Raw genomic sequence first — 20,853 nt, forward strand, 5'->3', positions numbered from 1 at the left:
AAGGGATGTGTCAATCTTATTTATCCTTTTTCTACAAACAAGCCTCAATCTTTAGATAAGTAATTGAATCAATTTGACCACAAGTGGTTTTTTTTTTTGGTTTTTTTGTATACAACATCGAGGCTCGTGTAAGAGCTTAAAAAAAAAATTGACTTTTTTTGTTTCTTCACAGAAAATAAAAAAAGAAACGTTTCTTCAAGGTTTTTCCTTCATGAACTCGCTGACCAGGCCTCATATGGTCCGGTACATAAGGCTGCTGAAGCAGTTTCTTGGCTAGCAGTTACAATCTTGAAATTTTTCCATTTTTTTAAGGGTGATTTTTTTTTTTTTTTTTGTGTGTGTATACAAGATCGAGGCTCGTGAAAGAGCTAACATTAATCACACAAAAAGTCAAACCGACACATAAAACACAAAATAAGGGGAGCGGTAGACAAGATGGGGAGAGAGGGGGAAGGACACAAACAACATTTGAGAGCAGGGACATCGAGAGATCTGTGGGAGGGAGAGGGCTTGGGGGGAGGTGGGAAAGGTATAAAACATATGAACACTGCAAGGACTTCCAGGAAAGAAGTTGGAATTTCAAAAAAAAGTGTATCTGGGGTGAATTAGCGGGGGTAGAAAAGATCAAGGTTTTGGATGGGGGAAGATAAGAGATGGTGGTGAACAGCTGTTTTATAGACCTGGAGGAAGGAGTGAGATTGAAGGGAGTGGGGGAGTTTGTTCCAGAGGTGGGAGAAAAGGGGAATGAAAGAGTGAAAGTGAGCAGAGAGCCTAGATTTTGGCAGTTTAACCATGAGGGTTGCTGGAAAATCTTGTGCGACCTGGAGGAATATTTGGGGGACAGAGCACAGAGAGAGCTGGTGGAGCAAGGCCGGAGAGGAGTCGGGAGAAGACACAAAGCCCACCAACCTGCCTGCAGTGAGTGAGGGAAAGGCCCTCGGAGTTAGCTTCATCGCAGGAGATTCCAATGATTCTGAAAGCTTTGAAAGTGATGACGATAGTTCACCTACTCTTGCAAAGGACACCAACTAATGATAGCCGATGGGATGCCCAGTTTTAAGACGGTGCATTGACGAATCGCCCGAGCAACGTGATGAAGAAAGAAACTGCTGATCTCAACCCCAAACCACAATCAAAGAATGATGCATCATTTGAAGATTTAATGATCAAAAATGTATCCAATAATTCTAATTTAGAGGAATAGATTATTAGGAATGACATTTTTCCTCCCCCTCACTAAAGCTGTACATGCAGAATGTTATAATTCACATATTCAAGGCCTGTTTGTGTTCCTCCAGCAGGATTAGGATAAATCAAACATGCAGAGACATCTGTAGGAAAAAGATTCACAGAAAGAGCTAAAAAGGGTAAATAAAGAAGTAAAGGTCACTGGCAAAGATAAAATTGACCGTTTAACAAAAAATGTACAAAAAACAAAATGCAGAGTTTAAACGAATGTAAAACAACCACCATCGTTGTGGGAGCCGCTTTATAATTACAGGAACAGCTGCCAGGTTCGAATTTCTCTGACCATTTTGATTTTTTTTTAACCTTTATTTGTATCCTTATGCCGTATAAGGATACACACAAAGTATGCGGTGATGTTCGTGTACGGTGATACGGTCCTTATAACTTATACGATGATGATGGTGTATGGTGATGCGGTCCTTATAACTTATATGGTGATGTTAGTGTATGGTGATGCGGTCCTAATAACTTGTATGGTGATGTTCGTGTATGGTGATACAGTCCTAATAAAATATTTGGTGATGTTTGTGTATGGTGATACGGTCCTTATAACTTATATGGTGATGTTTGTGTATGGTGATACGGTCCTTATAACTTATATGGTGATGTTTGTGTATGGTGATAGTCCTTATAACTTATATGGTGATGTTCATGTATGGTGATACAGTTCTTATAACTTATATGGTGATGTTTGTGTATGGTGATACGGTCCTTATAACTTATATAGTGATGTTTGTGTATGGTGATACAGTCCTTATAACTTATATGGTGATGTTTGTGTATGGTGATACAGTCCTTACAACTTATATGGTGATGTTCGTGTATGGTGATACAGTCCTTATAACTTATATGGTGATGTTCGTGTATGGTGATACAGTCCTTATAACTTATATGGTGATGTTTGTGTATGGTGATATGGTCCTTATAACTTATATGGTGATGTTTGTGTATGGTGATACGGTCCTTATAACTTATATGGTGATGTTTGTGTATGGTGATACGGTCCTTATAACTTATATGGTGATGTTTGTGTATGGTGATACGGTCCTTATAACTTATATGGTGATGTTTATGTATGGTGATAGTCCTTATAACTTATATGGTGATGTTCATGTATGGTGATACAGTTCTTATAACTTATATGGTGATGTTTGTGTATGGTGATACGGTCCTTATAACTTATATGGTGATGTTTGTGTATGGTGATAGTCCTTATAACTTATATGGTGATGTTCGTGTATGGTGATACAGTCCTTATAACTTATATGGTGATGTTCGTGTATGGTGATACAGTCCTTATAACTTGTATGGTGATGTTTGTGTATGGTGATACGGTCCTTATAACTTATATGGTGATGTTCGTGTATGGTGATACAGTCCTTATAACCTATATGGTGATGTTCATGTATGGTGATACAGTCCTTATAACTTGTATGGTGATGTTTGTGTATGGTGATACAGTCCTTATAACTTATATGGTGATGTTTGTGTATGGTGATACAGTCCTTATAACTTGTATGGTGATGTTTGTGTCTGGTGATACAGTCCTTATAACTTATATGGTGATGTTTGTGTATGGTGATACAGTCCTTATAACTTAAATGGTGATGTTCGTGTATGGTGATGCAGTCCTAATAACTTATATGGTGATGTTCGTGTATGGTGATGCAGTCCTTATAACTTATATGGTGATGTTCGTGTATGGTGATACAGTCCTTATAACTTATATGGTGATGTTTGTGTATGGTGATACAGTCCTTATAACTTATATGGTGATGTTCGTGTATGGTGATACAGTCCTTATAACTTAAATGGTGATGTTCGTGTATGGTGATGCAGTCCTAATAACTTATATGGTGATGCCATACGTCAAATTGCATGCGTATCCTTATACTGTAGGAAAGGGACATTTGTGATACAGGTATTTTTTGCGTGTTTTTTCATATTTTGATGCATCATGAACACAGAATGCTTTACTATTGTGTTGTAGATAGGAGGAAACAGGTTTGCATTTATTTTGATAAGCATCAAAACCAGATCGATTGCACTGGTTAAGGAGAGGGTGCGATGGCCGACTAAGCATTTGGTGTCATATCTCGTACATCTTCGGCTGGGACGCCTTCAAAAGATCAAGTTTTCCATTGTGGTTTTGAATTGAACGACAGGCCGACAACAAATCCTGCCATCCCTGATGTATTTTAAACTCCATGTTCGCAAATATCACACACAAGGACAGATGGTTTCATCCGACATCGAGTGGTACCGATTTGCGACACCCTTTGGAAGGCCTTACCCTCTACACCTACAAGCTAAGTGTTACATCGATTGTCAAATTACGAAATGACACACCTAACTCTAGAGCCCACTACACCAAGGCAAACATCAAATGAAAAGTTATCGTTGGAGGATTTTTTTTTTTTTTTTAAATTTAGAAGCATCCAAAAATACTCATTTGCATATTGTGGGACATTTGCAGTACCCTTGCCGAATGCTCAAGTTGCATTTTCTTAAATGTAGGCCTCATTGTTGGAATTCCACCACTTCCTCCAAGCCAAAGTTCTGGGTAGAAAGATTCCTCGGAGACACTTGTTATAACAAGAAAGAGCAAGTAACTAAGTGAAGAAATAAATAGAAAACTAGAAATTTCCAGGGTTTCCCTTGATATGCTGACCGGGCACTTTATTCTGAGATTGCTGAGGGGTCACCAATTCTGAGATTGCTGAAAGGTCACCATATTCTGAGATTGCTGAGAGGTCACCATATTCTGAGATTGTTGAGAGGTCACCATATTCTGAGATTGTTGACAGGTCACCATATTCTAAGATTGCTGAGAGGTCACCATATTCTGAGATTGCTGAGAGGTCACCATATTCTGAGATTGCTGAGACGTCACCATATTCTGAGATTGCTGAGAGGCCACCATATTCTGAGATTGTTGAGAGGTCACCATATTCTGAGATTGCTGAGACGTGACCATATTCTGAGATTGCTGAGAGGTCACCATATTCTGAGATTGCTGAGAGGTCACCATATTTTGAGATTACTGAGAGGTCACCATATTCTAAGATTGTTGAGAGGTCACCATATTCTGAGATTGTTGAGAGGTCACCATATTCTGAGATTGCTGAGACGACACCATATTCTGAGATTGCTGAGAGGTCACCATATTTTGAGATTGCCGAGAGGTCACCATATTCTAAGATTGTTGAGAGGTCACCATATTCTGAGATTGTTGAGAGGTCACCATATTCTGAGATTGCTGAGATGTCACCATATTCTGAGATTGCTGAGAGGTCACCATATTCTGAGATTGTTGAGAGGACACCATATTCTAAGATTGCTGAGAGGTCACCATATTCTGAGATTGCTGAGAGGTCACCATATTCTGAGATTGGATTCTTGATTATAAAGCTTCATTAAGTGAACTTGAATGGACAATCATCCAAAATTTGAGGAACAAAAAAAAAAAACGCAATTCAGAAATTGATAGTTTGTTGAGAATAGCGAGTCGAAGTAGCAGAGGCTGGCATTACCGTACTGGACATTTTATGGAGCGTCGGTGTGGCCAAAGCATTTTCTTGGCACAGGTTATGCTGGGTGGTTTGCCATTGCCTTCCCAGCAGTCTGTTGTTTGATCGGGATGACGGTGATAACTCACCTCTTCTTCATGAGGGACAATATGGGATCTTTAACGTGCACTAACTAATGCTGGCAGACGGGAAGGCTTGACGTCCATCCGAGGGATGGCATGGTTTGTGATCCCGCCTCTGAAACACCAGACAGGTCGTTTTGCGTCGGGTCGATAATAAAACCCAGATGAGACAGCTCAAAGACAATTGCACTAACTTTTTTTTTTTTTTTTTTTACAAGATCGAGGCTCGTGTAAGAGCTAACATCAATCACAAAAAAAACGGACTCACAAAAACATACAATAAAGGGAGCGGGAGACAAGATGGGGAGAGAGAGGGAAGCACATAAGTACAACAGCAGAGAACAGACAACGGAAGATCTGTTGGAGGGAGAGGGCTTGGGGGGAGGCGGCACGGGAAGGGGGGTGGGGGGGGAGGTGGAAGAGGTAGATAACACATGGACTATATAGGTTATAAGAACAGTAATAAGCAATAGGTTGCGATAACATTGTACTTGGTCACTTTGATTGCTTTATCTTAGTTTTCTTGTAAACCTTTGCCAGTGACCTGAGAAGGAAGCATTTTGTTTTTATTTTTGTTTTCTTTTTGGGTGTGGAGGGGGGGAGTTTCTCAATAAAGCACAACAGTTTTCCCCATTTTATCCACAGGAAATGTCCAGTAATGTAATGGATATTCAAACCAGTAATGGATTCAACAGGAACATCTGGAATTTGTATTATATAAATTAGTATTTGGTTAAACTGTAAGCTTGACTAATCGATGTGTTGTGCTGATAAAGTGCCCGGTAAGGCACACTGTTACAGGATTTAATATTACATGTGATACGTTCCCCTTGTACAGACTTGGCATTTAATATGGAATATTTTTTTTGTGGGGGTTAACTTACTTTTCAAGATGACCTAGAACCAAAAGTTCATTGGAATTATGTTGAAATTATTCTAGATTTTGTTAATGTGACTTTAAAAAGAAACAAAAACCACATTTGACATTTCGAAGCAAATAAATTGATCCTTGAAAGTGATGCAAACTGATATCGAACTCAATTCACGGACAGTACTGTGTTAAACTTCTGTACGTTTTCCAGAAGTATCTCTTTATTTTGCACATTAGCCAAAAAAAATTTCAACAAAAACAAAAGGTAAATTATGACTGGGATTACGGACAGTAAAATTACAGTTCAGTACTTCGTGTAACCCCCACGAGCATTCAGGAGAGCACGTACACTTCGAGGCATGCTGTTCACGAGATGTGCCAAGGTTTGGACAGGAATCGCTTGCCATGCAGTGACAATAGCCTGCTGCAATTCACGCACAGAGGCAGGCTGCTGGTCCAAGTTGTCGATTTGACGCGTTAATTCTGCCCAAAAGTTCTCGATCGGATTCATATCCGGGGACATGGCAGGCCACTCCATATGCTCTACACCACGGTCAGCAAGAAAGTGTTGGATCATGCGAGCACGATGAGGCCGTGCATTGTCATCTTGGAAGACAAAGTTTCCTCGAAAGGCTGCACGAGCAAATGGAAGCAATGTTTCTTCCAGAATGACCCTGTACTTGAACTGGTTCAGGTTTCCATTCAGAACAACCAGGTCAGTTTTGCCCCCTGCATGAAAAGCAGCCCAAACGGTCACCCCACCACCTCCAGCTTGGACTCTTGGCACTATACAATCTTCGTTGTGGGCTTCATGCACTTGTCTGCGCACTCGGACGTGGCCATCTTGACGATAGACCAGAAATGTAGACTCGTCACTGAAGGTCACGTGATTCCAGTGTCCTGGCTGCCATTGACGGTGCTCTCTGGCCCACTGCAATCGGCGCTGGCTGTGTTGTCTGGTCAGGCGTGGCTTTCTCGGGGGACGCCTGGCACGATAGCCTGCTTGAACCAGTCGTTGGTTGACTAGCCTTCTGGATACAGGCACATTTGTCAGTTGCTGCCACTCAGCCCTAAGCCGATTAGCTGACTTGGTACGGCCATTGCAGACTAACCGGTGCAGCTGGCGATCATCTCTCCTTGTGGTTCTGCGTGGACGTCCTGGCCTCAGTATTGGAGTAGGGACACCCCTCTGAGCATTTCGTTTCAGGATCTTTGACACCTAACCTTGAGTGATGCCATACTGCCGAGCAATAGCACGCTGTTTAATGCCAGAATTTCGTAAAGCCACCACTCCATGACAAAAAGCATTGTCAAGTTGATGGACCATCTCCAGAGGAAGCGGCAATAACTTTTGTAGACGTGCAACAGTTGTTTTCCACTAATACAGAACGCAACAACCCTTATATACCCGATTGTGAAGCCAATCGTCAAATGTACCTGTCCTTACATTTTGTCACGCCACCTGTGATATAATCCTGTTATTGACTTCTTGCTGCGAAAGACATCACCAAAGGGTAAAAGAAACTCACCAGATTGATAAACTGAGTTCAGAAAGTAAACCCAAGTCAAGAAAAAAAAAATTCCATATTAAATGCCAAGTCTGTATTTGGAGACCAGCTTTAACTTATGCTAACGTGACAAGGACAGGTTAATCTGTGGAATTGAAACAAAATCAAACTTGATGCTTTAACATATCAATGCCTTGCTTCGGTGAAAGCTTTAAATAGTCAAACCCAAACGAGTAAAGCTCAAACTAGTTAAACTCAAACGAGAGTTTAAAAAAAATCAGCATCAACTGCATATATATAATATATATAATATATATATATATATATATATATATATATATATATATATATATAAAATATGATACCATAGCTGAACCTCGAAACAGCCTACAAATGACCCCCATCCACAGCTCAGCCATAGCGTTGTGGCCATAGGAGCGACATAGCTTCTGTGCGCACAGAAAGGGCCAGGCTCATTGTGAGCGGTACAGGCGAATTGTGCTCTGCACCTCTCGTCGACACAGAGGACAACTCCGCAAACTGCCCGCACATTGCATGCAGCAGCACACGTGTCCACAGGGCAGGAAGACGAGTTCGGTCTGAAACGGCACAATGCACACAGTGTCAGAAAACTGAAAATTTGTTTTTCAACAGGTAATTTTACCAACATGACATGCAAGGTGTTACTGTTAGAGCACAAGCACCGTGCAGGAGTTGAGTCGTTTGCAAAAGGTAGGGAAATATCCAAGGAAAGGGTGCCAAGATCATTAAAGTCCGCCAGCTAATGGGAGCAGATGGGTTTCCTCAGATCAGAAGTCATCCAAGGGACGGCACACTCATCGATGCAATCAATGCAAGATGGAGAACTGTGAAACCTAAAAATCACTGAGGTTTGTGCTGTCATCTTTAGCACGCCATCATTACAGTGGTCCACAGATATATGTAATATTTAATACTATTAAAAATCCATGCTCCACAAGGCTGCCCTTGTTCCTATGTTTATAGAGATCATATGAACCAAATATGAGGTCAATTGGAACTTATTTCGAGGTTGCTCAAAAAATAACATTTTTAATTTATCCTGTTTTTTTCAGATGGCAGAAACTCGCAGCTCTTCCACAGTTTGGTTGCTGGGCAAGTCTGAAAAGGAAATAATATGTGGGGGACTACCAACCAAAGGACACACATTGCAGAAAATGGTGTACCATCACATACAAGAACACCATACAGTTCGTGAAAGTGCCAAACTTAGTGTACAAGCTGTGTGTGCATACTGGGAGAAAGCACGAATTCCAGTGCAGAGAGTAGATTCCTGTGAGCGCCAACTTTTGAAGTTGTATGATGCCTACAAACTGGTAAAGAAAAATAGAACCAAGACATTCTAAAACTATAGAGTGAAGGAGCAGATGTTCAAAGATGATCTTCAATCCCTCTTCGATATCTCACCAAATGATGCGCTTGAGAAAATGACGAATGAAGAAGACAAAGCATTCCTTATCATGCAGCGTGAGGATCCCTCCAGTTCACTTATGGGATCTGTGGACAACACTCTGGCAGTGAAGGAGAACAGAAAGCGTATCAGGCTTGAGAATGAAGATAAAATAAAGAATAAACATGCTGCTGAGACTCCAACAGCAATGCAATCTGTTCCATCAACATCGGCTGTGGTTGATGATGATGATGACGATGAGTCTGAGATTGAAAGCTCCGATTCGGGGGACAATGAATTCAAACCCCAAAGTCCATCTTCTGCCAAACAGGCGAAAAAGGCTCCAATCAAGGTGATCACTCCAGCAATAGTGGCAACTCTGGACAGCGTAAATCTCTCAGATCGGCGTGCTATGTTTGTGGCCAGTGCTTTTGCACAATCTCTTGGTCATACCATTGAAGACAAGTGCAAGCCAACAATAATAAATAATTTGAGTAATTGAAAATAGATAATTATCTATGAATTGATGTATGATGTCAAAAATTCTGTATCTTATTATTCATTAAAATTTGTCAACATTTTGAGCAACCTCTAAATATTGTCCAATTAAGCTCAAATTCTCACCACAAACTACTTTCTTCAATAGGAATAGGGGCAGGCCTGTGGAGAAATGAAAATCCAATCTTCAAATTTTTGGACCACCCGAGCCATCATCCATCCATCGCACAGGGTTTGCTAACTTTTTTGTTAAATAACCCAAGCTAACCCAACTCTCTAACATGTAGGTTACAGAGTTGGGTTTCTCAACTTTTCTTTCTTTCTCAATTATTCCTTCTTAACTCTCAATTGTTCCCTTCCACTTGCTCCTCCTTCCTGTTCCTTCATTCCCCTGCTTGTTCAATCCAAATGTAGCTACATTTTACGCACTGTCCATTCATTGTTTTTTACCCGCTGTAATCTCAATTTACCATGAGCATCAGTCTTGCATAATTTTTTTTTAAAGTTTATCAAGTGCCTCGTTTTGAAAAGAAAAAGCAGTAAAAGAACTGCACCTCACGATCCATGCAGACCACACACTCTGATCGGCTCAATGTAGTTGAACTAATGTCAGTGTCTGGTGGTGCAGAGGGCATGATGTCGGCCTCTGGTGGTGCAGAGGGCATGATGGCTGTGCTCGGATGTGGAGCAATGTCATCCTCAGGTGGTGCCGATGGCATTTTGAGGGATGAGGGAGCAGTATAAATCTTGCTGGCAGGAAGAGCCCAAGCCATGGCAGGAGATTCTGGATGATCTTGATTGTCCAAAGCAGCCTCTGATCGTACAAGGAAAAAGGACTTTAACACGTTGTATAATTTATTTATTTATCACCACTATTGCATATGAACGTGGAGAAAAGGGAAGATAAACAAGCAGATACATTCAAAGTACACCACCTCCATGCCAAATAAATATCCTCACGTGACATTGCCCGGCGATACCGCCGTGCAGCTCATATACTGTATTGGGCGGGAGAGGGGTACAATAATTGATTGATTAATTGCATTATTAAAATCGATAAATAATGATCGTAAAATATTTTCTTAATCAATTGGCTAATAGCATACCGAAACCACCAGTTCTTCATGCGAAGCTGTATCCTTTTGCAAATTAATTAGTCATTAATTGGAAAAATTAAATAATTAATTGATTAATCAATAAATAATTATTTATTGATTAATCAATTAATTATTTAATTCGTTATTTCTAATTTATTTTTCTAATTATTTCTAATTCTAAAAATTAATTATTTAATTATAATTAATTGATTAATCAATAAATAATTAATTGATTAATCAATAAATCAAAAATATCCTTTATCGCCAAATCACTTGGTTACTGTCATGTCCATATATCAGCTTCCTATCTCAAAAGGTGCCTGAGATATTGCCCAGATGAGAAAGAAAATAAATGTGATAACAAAAATAAATAAAAAATAATCATAAAATATTTAAATTATTAATCAATTGGCTAATTGAATACCTAAACCACCACCGTTTCATCCTAATCTGTATCTATTAAAAAAGAATTAATTAAGTCATTAATCGAATAATTAAAAAATGAATCGATTAATTGATGAATCAAAAATATCCTTTACAGCCAAATCACTCGGTCATTGTCATGTCCAAATATCAGCTTTCCAGCTGAAAAAGGTGCCTGAGATAATGCCCAGACGAGAAAGGAAATAAATAAGTACTTAATTAATCGATAATAATTAATTGATAAAACAAAAAATAATGTTTTTACCAAAGCACTTGCTCACTATTGTGCCCAAATTTTCAGCTTCCCAGCGCAAAGGAGATATCACCCAGACAAACAAGAAAACAAACAAATGAAAAATCGGTCAGAGACCGAGGACTTGCCAGAATGTACTTTTTTATCAGCCATTTTGGACAAATATGGCGGCCGAACCACGTGACCGATGACGTCATTATTTGTTTTCTAAACTAATTTATTCCATGATTCTCAAGAAATTTCATCTTGATCGGATGAAGTTTTGTACTCGTCACCAATGACTATGGTGGCCGAACCACGTGACCGATGACGTCATCTTTTTCTTTTTTTCTCCACCAGTTTATGCCGTCATGTCGCTCAAGAAATTGCATCTTGATTGGATGAAGTTTTGTACTTGTCGAATTATCAAATTATGATGTCATAATGGAGGCCTTGGGCCGAGAGAGTTAAAAATTGGGCACAGTCTATTCCAGGGCGACACAAATATGTGTGTAAAGTTTGGCGATTCTACGTGCAACGGTGTAGACGTAGTGCTGCGCACAGACAGACAAACCAACCGATCGATTCCGGCAATTAACAAACAAGAAGACGTCATGCGGAGCACGATACTTGCAAAATCGCCCTCCGCCCCCCCCCCCCCCCCCCCAAGAAAAAAATTCCATTGTTACAGCAAATTGTCCATTTCATCAAGATTAAAATTGACAATCTTCAGGTCAAGAGAAAGAAAAGTGAGGATTTTTCAGATGAAAAATGATGATTTTGTAAGGTTGACCTTGAGTTGACCTTTGACCTTTTGACCTCATAGTTAGTTTCCCTATTTAGTGACTCAATGTGCAAATGCTGTTCAATTTTCAAGTCAATCGGATGAAAATTGAGGATTTTAAAAACTTGGTCTATGTTGACCTTTTGGCCTATGTTGACCTCAAAAATAATTGGTGGTTGAATTCAGTGACTATATATGCGAATCCTCTTAGAATTTCAAGTCAATCAAATGAAAATTGGTGATTTTAGAAATTCGGCCTATGTTGACCTTTTGGCCTATGTTCACCTAAAATATAATTTGTGGTTGAATTCAGTGACCAGATATGCAAGTCATCTTCAAATTTCAAGTCAACTGGATGAAAATTGAGGATTTTAGAAATTTGGCCTATGTTGACCTTTTGGCCTATGTTGACTTCAAATATACTTGGTGGTTGATTTCAGTGACCAGATATGCAAGTCCTCTTCAAATTTCAAGTCAATCGGATGAAAATTGAGGATTTTAGAAATTTGGCAAAGTTGGTGACCTTTGGCCTATGTTGACCTTTTGACCCCCAAAACAATAGGCTTCTCAATTGCGATGACCTATACAGCTTGGTGAAGTTTCGTGACGATCGGTTTAGAATTGCGACCTGTAGGCCGGTGACAAACAGACAAACAAACAGAACAGACAAACAGACAGACAGAACCACAAACGCAACCGACCAATATACTTGAAAAATCTTCGATTTTGCAAGTAACAAGAAGTCAGAGTGAAAAGTGAGTACTCCCTTTCAGCGTGCGTCATTGCCGAGCCCCCTTCGGTGCCCGGCAATGACGTTATGCAGCGCCTGTAGATGGCATAGGAAAGGAGCGGTGTACAACATCAAGCAGACAAACATGAAGGAATTCTGCTACTCAGCACATTTCCATTTTTACTTCAAAAATGGCCAACAAGGCAGTTTAATCATCCAGGGGTTTAGCAAGAGTTTTAGCACTGTGATCGCAAGCTGCGACAACATCCGGTAACGAGCCGATTGGGAAAGGCGTATTTAAAGAAACCTGAAAAGATGAACAGCGCGATTGTGAAACAAACATTTAAGGCTCTGTTGAAATGTTAACTCAAAAACTCTCATTATCGCTCCTCCATTTTTTTTTTTTTTTTTTTTTTTTTTTTTTTGTATACAAGATCGAGGCTCGTGAAAGAGCAAAAATTAATCACACAGAAAGACAAACAGACACATAAAACAAATAACATCGGGAGCGGTAGACAAGATGGGGAGAGAGGGGGAAGGACACAAACACAACATTTGAGAGCAGGGACCGAGAGACATGGAGACATCGAGAGATCTGTGGGAGGGAGAGGGCTTTGGGGGGGAGGCATGTGAAGGGGGGGGGGGGGGGGTGGGAGAGGTATAAACATATGGACACTGCCAGGATATCCAGGAAATAAGTTGGAATTTCAAACAAGGTGGATCTGGGGTGAATTAGTGGGGGTAGAAAAGATCAAGGTTATGGATGGGGGAAGATAAGAGATGGTGGTGAACAGCTGTTTTAAAGACCTGGAGGGAGGAGAGGGATTGAAGGGAGTGTGGGAGTTTGTTCCACAGGCGGGAGAAAAGAGGAATGAAAGAGTGAAGGTGAGCAGAGAGCCGAGATTTCGGCAGTTTAACCATCAGAGGGTTGCTGGCAGATCTTGTGAAGGTGAAGGCTGGCAGATCTTGTTATATCAGAACGAGCTGATTCGTCACACTGTCACGGATTGTTATGGGGCCGTTCAAAAATTACGCAGCGCTGTTTTATATGGAGGCACGTGCCTTGCTGACGGCCTTGATTGAACTTTACTAACAATTATTATTCGACATTGATTAGATTTTTCGGGGTTCTCATCATGAGTAACACTCGACACAAGCAAAGCCAATTGCAATCTGCCGCAACAAATCCGGGCAGTGTATAACCTACAGATCTGATGTCCTCGACCCACTAGAAAACCAAGATGGCGGCTATATTATTTCATCTGGGTGCCATGGTGGGTGGAGTCGACTGGCAAATGTGGGTGGGATCCGGCAGCTGTCCAATCAATGGGTGCCCATTTCAAAAATCGACCCCCAACAACAACCACAAAACAACAATAAAAGCAATTGCATGTTGAGGAACAAACTGATGGATATTTGTAACATTTATCAGATGAAACGTTTCTGTCAAAGTCTGTTTCTTCCACAGATATACTGCCCTCTCCACGTACACCCCGTGCCCTCTCCACGTACACCCCGTGCCCTCTCCACGTACACCCCCGTGCCCTCTCCACGTTCACCGCCGTGCCCACTCCGTGCATCCCCCAGTCTCCACTGCGTGCACAACCCCCCCACCCCCACTGCGTGCACCCCCCCCCGGTCTCCACTCCGTGCACACCCCCCACCCCCCCTCCCTCAGTCTCCACTCCGTGCACTCCGGGTCTCCATTCCGTGCACTCCGGGTCTCCATTCCGTGCACTCCGGGTCTCCATTCCGTGCACTCCGGGTCTCCATTCCGTGCACTCCGGGTCTCCATTCCGTGCACTCCGGGTCTCCATTCCGTGCACTCCGGGTCTCCATTCCGTGCACTCCGGGTCTCCATTCCGTGCACTCCGGGTCTCCATTCCGTGCACTCCAGGTCTCCATTCCGTGCACTCCAGGTCTCCATTCCGTGCACTCCAGGTCTCCATTCCGTGCACTCCAGGTCTCCATTCCGTGCACTCCAGGTCTCCATTCCGTGCACTCCAGGTCTCCATTCCGTGCACTCCAGGTCTCCATTCCGTGCACTCCAGGTCTCCATTCCGTGCACTCCAGGTCTCCATTCCGTGCACTCCAGGTCTCCATTCCGTGCACTCCAGGTCTCCATTCCGTGCACTCCAGGTCTCCATTCCGTGCACTCCAGGTCTCCATTCCGTGCACTCCAGGTCTCCATTCCGTGCACTCCAGGTCTCCATTCCGTGCACTCCAGGTCTCCATTCCGTGCACTCCAGGTCTCCATTCCGTGCACTCCAGGTCTCCATTCCGTGCACTCCAGGTCTCCATTCCGTGCACTCCAGGTCTCCATTCCGTGCACTCCAGGTCTCCATTCCGTGCACTCCAGGTCTCCATTCCGTGCACTCCAGGTCTCCATTCCGTGCACTCCAGGTCTCCATTCCGTGCACTCCAGGTCTCCATTCCGTGCACTCAAGGTCTCCATTCCGTGCACTCCAGGTCTCCATTCCGTCCATTCCGTGCAAGTCAACCCCCGTGCTCTCTACATTCTCTCGACTTTCTCGACCCTGTTAACTCCATCTTCTCCTCAGTCCCTATCTGGATAGACTACCAACATCTGAGGACTCTGCCTCTACCTCTGTTTAATCTAAATCCTTCACTCCAGGGATTCAAGATAACTGTTCTCAGGTCATCCCCACACATTCTCTTAAACATCTCTGAAAGTGCTGAATGGATCAAAGCGAAATTTTAAACAGATGATCAACTACACACCGGAGGATATACGTTTGTGGAAAAAAACCTCATTGGTCACGTGGTTTGGCAGTCATGTTGGGAAAAAAAAAAAACTTTAAAATGTCCTTCAAAACTGTAATCGACAGTGAAAATTTGTTGACAGTGATGATGTCATAAGTCGCATGGTTTGGCAGCCATATTAGATTGTAAAAAAAAAAAAAACATTTAAAATGTTACTCTTTGAAACCGCTCACCCTATCGATATTAAACTATACAGACAGGCCTGACTACACATGAGGAAATTTCTTGAATCATACGTCATGTAGTTTGGCAGCCACATTGCCTGGAAGCCTATCATCCCTGCTTGCAGTTGTAGTTATGTTTAAGCTTGGATCAAGCCCGTGACACCCTCCCCTCCCTTACCCACCTCCACTTCCCCTTACTCTCAGTTTTCCTTCAAGTGTTTCTTTGTTACTTGCAAAATCGAAGATTTTTCAAGTACATTGGTCGGTTGCGTTTGTTATTGTCCCCCGTCGCACCGCGGAGCGAAAGGGTGACTATGGTTTTCACCTCCGTCCGTGCGTGCGTGCGGACGTGCGTGCGTAAGCGAAGGACCGAATTCTAATTTGGTGTGTGGGTGCAACCCACGTCAAAATCCAAGATGGCCACCACCATGTATGTCTGAACCTTGTGAGCGGAATATCTTGAAAAATAAGCGAAGTACCAACTTCTAATCTGGTGTGTGGGTGTGTATCGGCATAAGGAGAGACAACAACAACAACAACAACAACAACATGCATTTTAAGGCCATGTTCCCTGCTAGAGCGGGGGTTAGCTTAAGAACCTAAGAACGCTCTAAATAAGGAGAGAACGCTCTTGAAAATTGGGTCGCCACGTCAAAATCCAAGATGGCCGCCACCATATATATTTCTGAATCTTGTGAGCGAAATATCTTGAAAAATAACCGAACTACTAACTTCTAATCTGGTGTGTGGGTGCAACCGACGTCAAAATCCAAGATGGCCACCACCATGTATGTCTGAACCTTGTGAGTGGAATATCTTGAAAAATAAGCGAAGTACCAACTTCTAATCTGGTGTGTGGGTGTGTCTAGGCATAAGGGAGAACGCTATTGAAAATTGGGTCGCCACGTCAAAATCCAAGATGGCCGCCACCATATATATTTCTGAATCTTGTGAGCGAAATATCTTGAAAAATAACCGAACTACTAACTTCTAATCTGGTGTGTGGGTGCAACCCACGTCAAAATCCAAGATGGCCACCACCATGTATGTCTGAACCTTGTGAGCTGAATATCTTGAAAAATAAGCGAAGTACCAACTTCTAATCTGGTGTGTGGGTGTATCTCGGCATAAGGAGAGAACGCTCTTGAAAATTGGGTTGCCACGTCAAAATCCAAGATGGCCGCCACCATATATATTTCTGAATCTTGTGCGCGAAATATCTTGAAAAATAACCGAACTACTAACTTCTAATCTGGTGTGTGGGTGTATCTACGCATAAGGGAGAACGCTATTGAAAATTGGGTCGCCACGTCAAAATCCAAGATGGATGCCTTGCGTCTTCCACTTTGTCAACTCACATCACTTCACCTTCACCAACGGGGGACCTAGGCGTAACGCTTGTTTTGTTTGTTTGTTACTTGGCAAAAAAAAATGTTTTTCTAAAATTTCAACATAATTTCTAAAATCCTCAATTTTCATCCAATTGACTTGAAATTTGAATATGATTAACATATCGGCGAACTGAATTCAACCACCAACTATTTTTGAGATCAACATTGGTCACAAGGTCAACATAGGCCAAAGGTCAACCAATTTTTTTTCAAATTTCTAAAATCCTCAATTTACATCCGATTGACTTTAAATTTGAATGGGATTTTCATATCAGCTCACTGAATTCAACCACCAATTCTTTTGAGATTAGCATAGGCCAAAAGGTCAACATAGGTCAAAGGTCATCCACTTCTTTCAAATTCCTAAAATCCTCAATTTACATCTGATTGACTTGAAATCTGAATAGGATTTGCATATCAGCTTACTGAAACCAACCACCAACTATTTTTGAGGTCAACATAGGCCAAACTTCTAAAATTGTCAATTTTCATCCGATTAACTTAAACTTAGATTTGCTAATCAGGTCACTGAATTCAACCACTAATTATTTTTGAGGTCAAATGGATGCTCTACTTTGTGCCATTCTACTTTGTTCTCTTTTGCCAAGTGTCGCTCTGAGGGATTTTTCATTTGTTTGTTTGTCACCGGCCTACAGGTCGCAATTCTAAACTGATCGTCGAGAAACTTCACCAAGTTGTAAAGGTCGTCACAATTGAGAAGCCTATCGATTGAGGTCAAAGGTCACCTAAAGGTCAAATTTCTAATATCGCCATTTTTCATCTGATTGACTTGAAAATTGAACATTTGCATATCGAGTCACTAAATTGGGAAACAAACTATTTTCGAGGTCAAAAGGTCAAAGGTCAACTCAAGGTGAAACTTGCAAAATCATAAATTTTCATCTGAAAAACCGTCGATTTTCATCCGATTGACTTGAAAAAGGAGCAGCATTTGCACATCGAGTCACTAAATAGGGAAACCAACTATTTTGAATGTCAAAAGGTCAAAGGTCATCTCTAGCTCAAACTTCTAAAATCATAAATTTTCATCTGAAAAATCGTCACTTTTCATCCTATTTACCCGAGCTTTGACCAAGATCGTAAATTTGAATCTTGATGAAATGGACAATTTGATGGCAACCTATTTTTTTGGAGGGGGGAGGGGGGGGGGGTTATTTTTTGGAGCATCTTGCTCTGCATGACGTCTTCATGTTTATTTGTCTGTCTATTTGTGTGTATGTTTTTTTTGTCTGTTTGTTTTTCTGTGAACATGATATCTCAAAAAGTCGTGCACAGATTTGGATAAAGTTTTGTGGAGAAAAGGATAATCTAGTCCATGTCAGAGTTTTAAAAAAAATTCCAGATCTGGCCCATCAATGGGATACAAAACGTAAAGTGTTCAGCCTGGTGGAGGTTTGGAGGCCTCCTGGTGAAGGTACCGAGTGCCGTTCTCGTTTTTTTTTTGTTTTTTTTTTGTGGGGATATAAGATCGAGGCTCGTGTAAGAGCGTGTTATGATTACAGAACGTTCACCTTACTACAGACACATTTTATATACTGAAAATATAATAATGAAATAAAAGGTAGTATTCAAGCACTCATCCATTCCAGGTATATTTTATGGAGTTACTCAGAGTGCAGCAAAGAGGATTTCTTACCTTTGATGCCCTTGATAGCTCCATCAATAAGGGCAAGTTGTACATCATTATTATAAATACCAATCTGAAAGAAGATCGTGCTGATGTTATTATACAAAGCCCTATTAAAGGAAATGTGAAAGTGCCATCAACAAAGATCTCAAGAATAGACTTGTGTTTTGTGTTTAACCTATCAATTGATGACATTTGAGAGGTGAAGGTGCCAGAAACAGAACTCACCGCTCCGAGCTGCTGAGGAAGAAAAGTTGCGAGGCTGCAGAGTGTGATATTATGACGTGCAAGCACGGGAGCAAACTCAGAAAGGCCTAAGTGAATCAGGAGGTCCCTTAAGGCATCCTCTTGTGTGCTCTCCTGATTCCAACACACACCACACCAACACACGTTTTCAACTTTACTCAGAGTTTTGTTGCTCCAATTGCTCTCGTTTAATTTTGCTGAAGCTGCTTTCCATGTGTTTGAATTTATTTTTTGTATCATGTGAATTATTCTGTTTAATAAACTCCTGATACTTTTGAGAGGAATGTTTCTGAACAGGATGTTAAAACCAGAGGGCTGTGATCAGAGATCGCAAATGGTTCCCGGTATTGGCATAGCCAACTCGTAATATTAGCCAATTGGTAGCACTTTCAATTTTGCCTGAATAAAAACAAACTGTTTTTCTCTTCCAAAAAGCGGGACACCACGAACACCAAGATTAACCACTTAATGCCTCCCTCCGGGAACCATAATAATGAGTTCCCTTACAAGGAACGACAGCAGGAGGTGGCCAGTATGCCCATCAAATCCTGTGCTACGGTTGTTTGTCCATGCTCTATCCTTTTTAAATGCTGAGCATCACCAAAGGAGCAGCACGTACCATTTTAGAAGTCTTTCGTATGACTTGGCCAGGGTTCGAACCACTCAGCCCACACTCGGAGCGGACGTTCTCACCATTAAGCCACATAATCTGGTAGTTTTACCTCTGTACAGAGACGATGAAAAAGGTGGCCATCATGCTAACCTTGATATGAGCACTGTGCCTTTTGGCTATGAACCCTGAATAACGTGTAGTGCTGTCGCATGCTTCATAGTTCCCACAAGGTAAGAACCATGAAGCATGCTGGAACATTTGGCCTAACGAGAGCAATGCTATTACATGTCGAGTGACCGTCACTGTGCAGGTCGTACACAGTGACCACCCACCTGTAGTTTCAATGAAAGGGGCTTTGAGTCGAGCAACCGCTGATACTGCACCAGCCAGAAGTCCATGTGCTCAGCATCGCGCCGCTGATCCATCTCAAGCTGCGGGGATCATCAGCTTAGAAATCGCAACTACCATGAATAAATGTCAAATACTCCGTATTCTTAACATATAGGGGTCCAATTTGCGAAAGGCGTTTAAGAGTTAGACGTATGTAGCATTGCTAATCGTATGATGATCACCCGTTCAAAGTTAGTTGCCAATCGCCGAAGAGTGATCATCGAATGCGCGACCAAAACCTAATCATGTGAGCTTAAACAACAAAGAAACTTTTAAACGTTGGCGAGGGCATGTCGAAGAGTGTGTGTAAGGCCTTCAAGCAAGCATTGCATGGTTTACAATTGGTAGTTTATGCGGGACAGTGAATATGGATGCGTTAGGAGTGCTTGAATTAGCAGGAGAGGCAGAAGAGGATAGGAAGAGGGCAGTTTGCCGACGTGCATTGAGAATCTTCGAGGATCTAAGCAATCGTCTGGAGAAGGATGGCAATATCAATTTTGTCCGGTGATACATCCCTTCAAAGTAATATTTATTGTGCGATGTTTCACAGGCTAATCGGCTGTTTATACACACACAAATAATCGGCTGTTTATATACACACACAACTAATCGGCTGTTTATACACACACAACTAATCGGCTGTTTATACACCCACAACTAATCGGCTGTTTATACACACACAACTAATCGGCTGTTTATACACACACAACGAATCGGCTGTTTATACACACACAACTAATCGGCTGTTTATACACACACAACTAATCGGCTGTTTATACACACAAATAATCGGCTGTTTATACACACAAATAATCGGCTGTTTATACACACAAATAATCGGCTGTTTATACACACACAAATAATCGGTTGTTTATACACCCACAACTAATCGGCTGTTTATACACACACAACTAATCGGCTGTTTATACACACACAACGAATCGGCTGTTTATACACACACAACTAATCGGCTGTTTATACACACACAACTAATCGGCTGTTTATACACACACAACGAATCGGCTGTTTATACACACACAACTAATCGGCTGTTTATACACACACAACTAATCGGCTGTTTATACACACAAATAATCGGCTGTTTATACACACAAATAATCGGCTGTTTATACACACAAATAATC

General features: G+C 41.5%; 1 protein-coding gene and 1 long non-coding RNA gene across 4 annotated transcripts in view; both read right to left on the minus strand.

The window, feature by feature from the left end:
• Positions 1-1,145: 1,145 nt before the first annotated feature.
• On the minus strand, positions 1,146-5,233 carry LOC144888726 (uncharacterized). The gene is made up of 2 exons (XR_013621281.1): positions 2,888-5,233; positions 1,146-2,635 (listed from the first exon to the last, which is right to left on the minus strand). It is a non-coding gene; the product is annotated as an uncharacterized LOC144888726 (long non-coding RNA).
• Positions 5,234-7,645: 2,412 nt separating this feature from the next.
• Positions 7,646-20,853, minus strand: part of LRSAM1 (leucine rich repeat and sterile alpha motif containing 1) — a 173,616-nt gene continuing 160,408 nt past the window's right edge. For all 3 annotated transcript variants that reach the window (XM_068134880.2, XM_068134883.2, XM_068134881.2), the window contains 5 exons: positions 19,651-19,749; positions 18,688-18,819; positions 18,469-18,532; positions 9,761-10,020; positions 7,646-7,878 (listed from right to left, as the gene is read on the minus strand). In XM_068134880.2, coding sequence (XP_067990981.2) covers positions 7,753-7,878; positions 9,761-10,020; positions 18,469-18,532; positions 18,688-18,819; positions 19,651-19,749 — 681 coding nt within the window. In that variant the 3' untranslated portion in view covers positions 7,646-7,752. The remainder of the gene's footprint in view (positions 7,879-9,760; positions 10,021-18,468; positions 18,533-18,687; positions 18,820-19,650; positions 19,750-20,853) is intronic.

The sequence above is a fragment of the Myxine glutinosa genome, chromosome 13 (assembly GCF_964187855.1).
Source record: "Myxine glutinosa chromosome 13, kmMyxGlut1.1, whole genome shotgun sequence".
Lineage (NCBI taxonomy): Eukaryota > Metazoa > Chordata > Myxini > Myxiniformes > Myxinidae > Myxine > Myxine glutinosa.